General features: G+C 44.2%; 1 protein-coding gene across 1 annotated transcript; it reads right to left on the bottom strand.

Moving 5' to 3' along the window:
• Nucleotides 1-218: 218 nt before the first annotated feature.
• Nucleotides 219-5,460, bottom strand: COMMD9 (COMM domain containing 9). The gene is made up of 6 exons (XM_061462834.1): nt 5,321-5,460; nt 5,094-5,219; nt 4,470-4,609; nt 3,551-3,585; nt 2,032-2,135; nt 219-1,191 (listed from the first exon to the last, which is right to left on the bottom strand). The coding sequence occupies exons 1-6, from the start codon at nt 5,369-5,371 to the stop codon at nt 1,051-1,053; spliced, it is 597 nt and encodes a 198-aa protein (XP_061318818.1). The 5' UTR covers nt 5,372-5,460; the 3' UTR covers nt 219-1,050.
• Between the last annotated feature and the right edge of the window lie 3,950 nt (nt 5,461-9,410).

Below are 9,410 nucleotides of genomic sequence, written 5' to 3'. Positions count from 1 at the left end.
AGCTGGTGCCCGTGTTAAAAAGGGTGTCCTGAAACTGTTATTATAATGAAGAGAAGACAGTTTAAAAGGTGAATTCATTTCAACAGGAAACAAAAGATCTCTCTCCAGCAACAAGAGTAAAGATCCATTAAACAGCCTACAAACTAGCACCATCACAAAGAGGCTGAGGTAACCCAGGACAACATCTCTTCTAGCCTCAAAATGATTCACTAAATCAATTATCAGTTCATTTTTTAATTAAAGGAAGAATTAAATAAACAAACAGCAGAACACTTTGGGGAAGTATAGGCACATATTGCCACAGAAGGATTTCCTCCAGTGTACAGAAAATGGCCATCAATTTTTTACTGTCCTAGTCTTTCGTGCAGTGAAGGCAAACCCCAGAGCATAAGAAACCCAAACACAAATTATCTGAACTCTCTTTTTTTCTTTTCAAACAGAAAGAGGAAACTACTTGCTGCTAAAGATATTCAGGCTAGTCATTTTGCAAATGGTGCTATGAAGCTGATTGGGAGGGAATGTGTTGTAGCGTAATTGCCCTATTTCAAAGCATTAGCATGTAAGAACAAACTGCAGCACGGCAGTGTTTCATTGAGAGGGAGAAACTGCTATATCCAGCATGCACCTTAGTACATGCACATTCCACAGAGAAGCACCCTTCCTTTCTGCTAGTGCTGGAAGGCAACACATCAAACAGCTTAAGCCTTTTAGATCCTAATTTCAGGGCAGAAAGATAGCACTTGCTTCACTGGCTGCAGCTATTTGCTGTTTCCAGTTATGATCCTTGTGATTAAGCCAAGCTCTGAGACCTCAAATCCTAGTCTAAAATAGAGACCAGCTTTTGTTCAACAACATCTTAGGAAAACACTTTCTGGCATCAGACCAAAGGAATGTTTAAGTGTTAGCTTTTCAACAACTATCTTAATCAAGAAATCTCTTTGATTTTGTTTTGCTACAACAGGAAACATGTTATGCTAGGCTGCCACTTGTGAGAGGTATAGGTGGAGAATACTTCCCTTCCTCACTGCTGGAATCCATGTCCTTGAGTATTTATTTGTTTGCAACAGCAGAAAGTTGGTCCCGGATCCTTCCCAGACCTTCTAACATAGTGTCTAGGGTTTCTTTGCTCAGTTCCACAGTCAGTGCAGAAACAACAGGACTATTTCCACATAAGGCAGTATCTTCCTGCATCTGAAAATAGGAATGCAGGCATTAGCTGATGAAAAATGTATTCATGTGTTTCTTTGGCACCATTACGAAAATCAGTGTTTATTAGCTAGATTAAGAAAAATGGCTTAAATTTGGCATCCAGCTCCATTCTGAAGGACCACAGCACATTTTCTAAGATGTGTGCCTTACTAATGAAGCATGCTACCACTGACTGTGTTTAAGTAAGCATAGACTGCCATGGCTACAGGGAAATTTCTAAGAGACTTGTAGCAGGAAGCCACATCCCTATCACAAACATCTTAGCAGATACTGCATAGGATACTTCACCCATCCCACACACAGAAACTAAGGGGTTTTTCCCCCTCCTCTTCTGAAACCCACTCATCCCACTTTTTACTGGTTGGGGAGATCCAAAACTCTGTAGAATATAATAAGCAGCAAGTTCAGCTATAATCCCTAAATGATAAATATGGCCAGTGAAGGCAGTTATTAGTAATCAAAAGTAATTTCCCAGCTAATGCAGTCAGCTAAACATGGCGATGAGTGGCTCAGAATTAAAGGGAAATGACTTTATAATTTATCTTCATTTTTTCTGCAGAGATCAACGGTGAGCAGGAACAAATACACTGTCTCCTCGCATCCTCCTGCAAAGAAAACTCTCCCTTGCAAGAAGAGGAAGGCTTTCACCAGAGACATCATTCCCAGGGTCTGTGGTATGTCAAAGATCACCTCTGGTTAACTGCCCACTAAGCAACAGGCAAACACCAGACGCCTGTCTGCACTGCTTTGAACTATCACTGGTAAGTCTGGTGTTGGACTTGGCTGTTTTGATCCTGTACCCTTTACAGCCACTGACATTACCTTTAACTGAAGCAGGCAAGTAGGAACTGCCATTCTGCTGATGCTGTCTGAAGATGTCTTGATGTCCACCCTCCAGTCCATGTCGACCAGCCGAGGCAGGGAGACTGAGGGATTAAAAAATGGGTCTGTTAGGCCCAGCAGCACATGGTGACACCAGACCCTGGAACCCCTGACTACCAGGACATACACGCTTCTCCACTTCTGGCCCTGGGAAGTGTACAACTTTAGTGCTCCTACCTGGTTTCATATCAATTTTACTCGGCAATAAGCCAGTCTCTGAAAGCCTCCTCATGACACTGGCAGGACAAACAGGGTTCTCCAACCACCACATGCAAAGACGGTACAGTGCAAGACAAGTATAGCTGGGAGGAGAGCAGTAGCCATTCATGTATCTGTTCTTTAAAACTCTGCCTTGGTCCCTAGGTAATATATGTCAGATATTTCATGAATATAATACTAAAATAATCCATTCCCTAGAAGACAATCTCACTGCAACAAGGTTAAATATTCTTCTAATGAATACAAAGACATAAGTGTCTGCGCAAAGCTCCTGGGTGGTGCTCCAAAAGCCTTGCCTCTGGGTTATGAAGAGCTAGCTTGTGTGTTACACTGGTGTGTTACGCTTGCTCTCATTTCCTCTAATGCATGATAGCATCAAGGATACAGGAAAAAGCATTACATGTCTTGGTAACACTAGAACATTGTTTAATGTAAGCAACTGCTTTATTTACTGTATTAGCATTACACAAGTTTATTCCCTCTACCTACTTCCAGGCCATGAAAACTTAGAGGGACAGTGTATTTCCAGGTCTTGCCATACTGTTTAGCTGTTGGGCATTATCTCCTCTGGAAGGAAAAAAAAGGGTTAGGAAGATCGATGCAGACCTCAGAGTAGTCTGTTATGCACTGGTTCTCATTTGTAAGCCTCCAAGTGCTACGGTTGTAAAGAATACCTCTTGGAGAGAAAAAGTGTTGTAGCTGCATGAAACACCTAACTGGGATGTAACTCATTGCCTGTGACATTAAGAGTTTGCATTCCTTAATTACATCACAGTTTAGAAAGGTGAGAAAAAGCAGTTATGAATGTATGCAGTGTACTTCCTGATGCATGAAAGAGAAGAATGCACAGAGTTGTGTAGATGTGCAAAGATAAGTTATTCCCCAACATATACATCTCCGTATTATTGAATATGGACATCACTTTATGACTTGAATGGGGAGGTCAGAGTGCTTCACTTTCAAACTCTTGCAAATAATTACTTGCTATACATTGCACTCTGCAAGGCAGGAACAAACTGAGCATTAAATGGAATTGCATGAAGACTGGTAACAATTTTGCACAGATCTAAATGCAAGCTTTTCGGCCTCTGCTAAGCTCTGTGATTCTGCAGTCATACAGCTTCATCTAAGGCAAATGGGTGTATCCATGTGCTACATTAAGAAAACACACTGCAATGCACTATTATAAACAATGACCTCAAGAAACATTAATTGTATCGAGGTATGAATTACTACTTACTCTGACTCGCTTGTGCTTCATTCCTCCAAGCAGAGCTGTGAAAAAGTGAAGAAAAAAGCATCAGCAGTGCTTGAGGCAGCAGGAGGGAGGAGATAAAAAGAAAAAAGGTAGGGAAAGCATTCAGAGTGGCTTATCCCTGACAGAAAGGTCACCAGGGCTCCAGCAGTAAGCAGGGGAGAGAAACTGCTTATGCCAGAGTGCCAAGGAAAGGCTGTCACTGGTGATGGTAGGCAAACTGATGACAAGCCATTAGTTTTTTATAGCTCACTTACCCCATGTACCTTTCTCCCAGGTTTTATCAAAGTGATGAGCTACCAGGCAGTGAGATGTACAAACATGCAGAATTGCCACCACTTCACCTATGCTCTATCATATGCCTCTACACATAAGCCAAGGTGGTAAGTGGCTGGGCATCTAGATACTACCCAAGCAGATTCTGTAGTGCTGAAATCTAGCCCTCAAAGTTTTATAATTTTTCTGCCAGGTGAGTGTTAGGATAAAAGGGGGGTTGCCTTATGTGATTGAGTTCCATACCCATTCCAAAAGTCTTGGAAAAACCCTGTGTGCCCACCACAGCTGTGTTTTGCTTGCTGTTCTACTCAGATGATGGATTTCATTCCACTCTGCTCATCCCAGCCTGTGTGATTATGTCCAAGGTACACACAGAATTAATTAATCAATCACACATGAAATTAACAGGGGGGTGAGGCTTTGAGCAACCTGGTCTAATGGAAGGTGTCCCTGCCCGTGGCAGGGGTCTGGAATTAGATGATCCTGTAAGGTTCCTTCCAACCCAAACCATTATGTGATTCTATGAACAGAAACAAGACTTTGTATGCTTCCAGCTATCTACGTATCAAAAGAGATACTATGGCTTTGACTTTCCAGCCAAGAGCAATGGCAGATAGGTAGCACTCACATGTTCTCCAAGATTATCTTAGTCAGAAGGTTTTTTAGATTTTGATGGAAGTTTTCGGGAAAGAGCGCGAGGACGTCTTCTGCCTTTGTCAAGCCACGGTACACGACGTGTCTGGTGAGGTTATGCAAAGCAGATACCAGCTGTAGGAAAGAAAGAGGAGGAAGGGATCTGCTGGTTTTAAAAGCATTACATGCAGCACAGGACGAGCCTTAAGTAGCCAAGAAAGACAGAGCTTCTGCAGCGAGACTGACACACACACCCCCCTCCGCCCCCTCAGGGTCTTGGACATTTCAAGTGGTGCCTCACAGCCTCAACTGGTACGGAGCTGAGATTCAAGCTGCCCTCCGGCGTGCATGCCTCTTCCCTTTTGCCACCCTGTACGGCCCCTCCAGGCAGTGCCTCCCGGAGAGGATAGCTTTTACCGAGCACGTTTCGTTCCCGCAGCTGCCGCGGTCCCTGGGAGTCCCATGGGGCCGCGCATCGTCCACAGGGCCTGTGCCAGCCCCAGTGCTGCCGCTGCTGGAGGCCGCTCCTCCCCTCCCTCCCGCGCAGTGTGGCCAGGCGAGGAGCTCCTGTTCTCCTGCTCCTTCGCACGGGGCCTGACGCTGTTCCGTCCGGTCCTACCTGCTCCGCTGCCTCGAGGTCGGCGGTGAGGCCGGGGCAGGCGCGCTGCGACAGCGGGCCGAGGCCGGCGGGTGAGCTGGAGAAACACTCCTGGCACAGCTGCCGCACGGCGTCCTTCGAGGGTGCCTGGTGGGGAGCAAAGCAGGGTATGCTCGGCCACGGCCCGGGAGAGGCGGCAGCCGCCGGGCAGGGTGCCACGTCCCCCAGCAGCTCGGAGAACCGCTCACCTTCAGCAGGCTCTGCAGGGCGGCGAACTCCCCGTCCCGCAACGCCGCCATCTTGGCGCTCTCAGCTGAGGCGAGCGCCGACCTCCCCGTGACGCGCCGCCGCCATCTCGGTGCTGTCAGCTGAGGCGCGCGGGCACGGAGCGGAGGGCGGTGCGGCCGGGCGGGCTGGGCTTTGTAGTCCTGCCCTCGGGGGGCACCTCGCGTTCCTGCAGGCGCAAAGGCCGGCGCGCCTCAGAGCCCGGGAAAGGCTGTGACTGCCTGGGGTGCCATTGGCCACCGGCTGAACATGATCCAGCTTGTGCCCAGGCAGCCAACAGCATCCTGGCCTGTATCAGCTGTAGCGTGGCCAGCAGGGCCAGGGCCGTGATCATCCCCCTGTACTGGGAACTAGTGAGGCTGCACCTCGAGTCATGTGTTCAGTTCTGGGCCCCTCACTACAACAGGGACATTGAGGTGCTGGAGCGGGCTTAGAGAAGGGCAACAAAGCTGGTGAAGGGTCTGGAGCACAAGTCTGATGAAGAACAGCTGAAGGAACGGGGTGTTCATCTTGGAGAGAAGAGAGAAGAGAAGAGAAAAGGCAAGGCAAGGCTCGGGGGGACCTTGTCTCTCTCTACGACTACATGAAAGGATGATGGAGTGAGGTGGGAATTGGTCTCTTCTTCCAAGTAACAGGTGATAGGACAAGAGGTAATGGCCTCAAGCTGCACCAGGGGAGGTTTACATTGGGTATTACAAACAATTTCTTCCCCAAAAGGGTGATCAGGCGTTGGAACAGGCTGCCCAGGGAAGCAGTGGAATCACCATCCCTGGAAGTGTTCAGAAACCTTGTAGATGAGGCCCGTAGTGACATGGTTTAATGGTGGTCTTGGCAGTCCTGGGGTAATGGTTGGACTTGATGATCTTGCAGGTCTTTCCAACCTAGTTGATTCTGTGACTTGAAGAAGAGATGTAGGTTTGTAAGGACTTACTACTCTTAAAAATACTGATGAACTTACAGAAACCATAATAGCCTCCTCAAGTAGGAAGACTGAGCTGGCTTGAGATGAGCAAACATTTTGAGCCAGCTGCATCAAAAGAAAAGTATTTTGCTGGTTCCAAAGCACAGGAACCTGAGTGATTGATGGAAAAATTTACTAGTGCCTTTGTGCTAATGTAGCTGCTCTTAACAGAATCTCAAAAGTACAGAGACACCTCACAAAGACACAGAGGTCTGTTTCTAAATGATAGCTGTTTCAGCTGCTTCTGGTCTCTACAAAGACACAAGGGTCTCACCCCTGCTGACAGCCCTGCAAGCCAGGAGGCATGTGGGGCGGTAACTCAAAACATCCCATATCCAGCTGTCCTGAAGAGCTTGTGAGGAGCACATCTTGTCTGTATTTTCCATCTATAACAGCTGGACTGAAGGAAAAAAAACACGATGTTGCTGAGGTTTATTTCCAGATAGTAGTGATTATTTTTAAGGCTGCTGGTGAAGGCAATACCAGCAAAATACTCCAAGTATAAAATTATACATTAGTTCTCATTATTTGTGTTACGGGTACAGCCAAGGTTTTCGCAGTTCATATACAGAATGGAAAATAAATATAATAGTAGTAATAATAATAATAGTAAATGGCCCATAGCACCTGAACTGTTTATCTACCTTGAGACTTACTTATAAAAGATTACCAGTTAGAAGTTGGAAATTTTGTCTTCTCTTTTTCTTTCTTACTAGGTAAGGTAAGGAAAATGCACATGAAACTTGGAAGGTGGTGTTGCAGGTCCAGTACCAGAAATCCCTGTGGAAGGTGATCTGCTGCAGTATCCCCAAAGAGCTCATCTGTGATGATGTTTGCTGTGAAAACAGTGGGGGGAAATGGCTGGTAATTCTGAAAACAAAGAAAGAAAAAGACAAACAAACAAGGAAGCTTCTCTCTTATATTTTTGAAAATTATGACAAAAAGTAAAGTAGGTGTTTTAAATATAGACATACAAGGAAAAAACTTTACTTTAGAAATGAGATCTTCATTGTTACCAACAGAGCAGAGATTCCTGCTAAGAATATTAATGGTATAATTCTTCCCTTAATAGTGGTGGAATCCTACTACCATGGCATATTTCTACAGTCTTTTTTCTATTGATAGCTCTCAAATGGAAGGATGTCTTTCACAATGGAAAGCATTAATTTTGTGGAATTATAAAAAGAATGGAAAGTCATAGCCATAGGGCCAAGAAACAATATCTAAATTAAAACTGATGTTATAATGCAGATAAAGAAGGAACTTGTTTTTAGAGAGCTCAAAAAATAGCCATGGCATTCTTATGTATTTCCATTGCACTGTGATTAAATACACCACAGCATGAAAGACTGGAAATAAATCTGGCTTCCACTATGTAAGAACTGTAATTGCTCAGTACAAGCAATTTTACAGTGTGTTGTATTTATTTGAAATAGCTACTATGAAGAATTCTAAAAGCATGCAGGGCAGCAAGAATAATCTAATTTTAAAATTTCTCTGCATTGTGAGGGAAAATATTTAATCCCAAAGCAGATTTTTTTTTTTCTATTTTCAAAAAGAGAAATAGAAATAATGATTTGATCTAGTCTTGCTTATAGATCAGAATTAGAAGGAGGGTAGAGAGAGGGGACATTAGAGTGGGGGACCCTACCATGGCAGGGAATTTAGAATTGAATGATCTTAAAGGTCCCTTCCAATACAAACCATTCTATTATTTTATGATTTAAAAAAAAAAAACACAACAAAACAAACACCACCAGCCCTCCCCCCCAGAAAAAAACACAAAACAACAGGGATCTTTTCTTGTACACTTTTCCTTTATTTCATACATTCATGTCACAAGGTGAGAAGCTGATACAATGTCAGAAGCATCCTAATGCTCTTAAGGAAAAGCAGATTCCTAGTAGTAAAGTTGCTTATCCATTTTTAAATTAGAAGACACAGGACTTAGCTCCTAAATTAATGCAGTAGAGATGTGACATCAAGTATATGTTGGTCGAATTGGATGTAGACTATGTGGTGACCTATGCAGGTAAGCCCTGCAGAGTTTCAAGGCACAGCGCACAGTCACCTGTCTGTCTGTCAGCACTTAGGGACCCCACAGGAGAGTCAGCAAGAGGAAAGCCTGCTTATGCAGCACCCACTGCAGTGCAGACTGATGCCTTAGCTTCAGAACATAGAATCACAGAATGGTTTGGGTTGGAAGGGACCTTAAAGCTCATCTAGTTCCAACCTCCTACCACAGGCAGGGACACCTTCCACTAGACCAGGTTGCTCCAAGCCTCATCCAGCCTGGCCTTGAACACTATCAGGGATGGGGCAGCCACAGCTTTTCTGGGCAACCTGTGCCAGTGTCTCACCACCCTCACAGGAAAGAATTTTGTATGAGAATAGGTGAAAGATCAGTCACCATTGGTTTAAATTGCAGCTCGGTAAGCAGAAGAATTCTTACTCCATTATCAGTGCAGTGCTGGTGTCATTCAGGCCCCTTTTGTTGCAGTTGCTGCCTTTTATTGGTTTGAAATGATAAGTATTAAAGGCTTATTTCTGCTTTACTAGCTAGGATTGTCTTTTCATTCTGTGTTAGTATCGGAGAACATTATCATAGAATGGTTTAGGTTGGAAGAAGCCTTAAAGATTATGTAGTTCCAACTGGCTAGTTCAAAGAAGTCCAGGTTTAAGTGATAAGAAATAGTAGTGAAATCATAAAGCTTTGATTTAGTTGGAGAATGTGTTGACCACACATGTAATTGCAACAGAACGCAAACAAAAATCAGTTTATTTCTCTGATTGTTTTGGGTGGCTTAAAACTCAGAAAGGGTGAGGTATACCACACACACTCAGAGAAGCCTCTAGTAATGCTTCAAAACAGAAGAACAGGATAGTAAAAACTAAGAAACTTGAATATAAATTATATCCCTCTTTCTTCCGCTAAAGCTTTACCTCATCACAATTGAATTACTGTGCTTTACTTACCAGGGCACAAAAGGGTAAATGTCAAGATAAATGTTTTTCAGTTTCCTTCCCTGTATTATTAACACCACCATGGACTGTTAAAATTATTGGGGTCTTTAAAACATAATTGTTTTTTC

This window comes from Pezoporus flaviventris, unplaced genomic scaffold (genome assembly GCF_033815535.1).
Source record: "Pezoporus flaviventris isolate CSIRO_AGI_PZ_B2104156 unplaced genomic scaffold, CSIRO_AGI_Pfla_v1 ptg000036l, whole genome shotgun sequence".
Lineage (NCBI taxonomy): Eukaryota > Metazoa > Chordata > Aves > Psittaciformes > Psittacidae > Pezoporus > Pezoporus flaviventris.
Note: the sequence above shows the minus strand (reverse complement) of the source record. Positions and strands in the feature narration are given on the sequence as shown.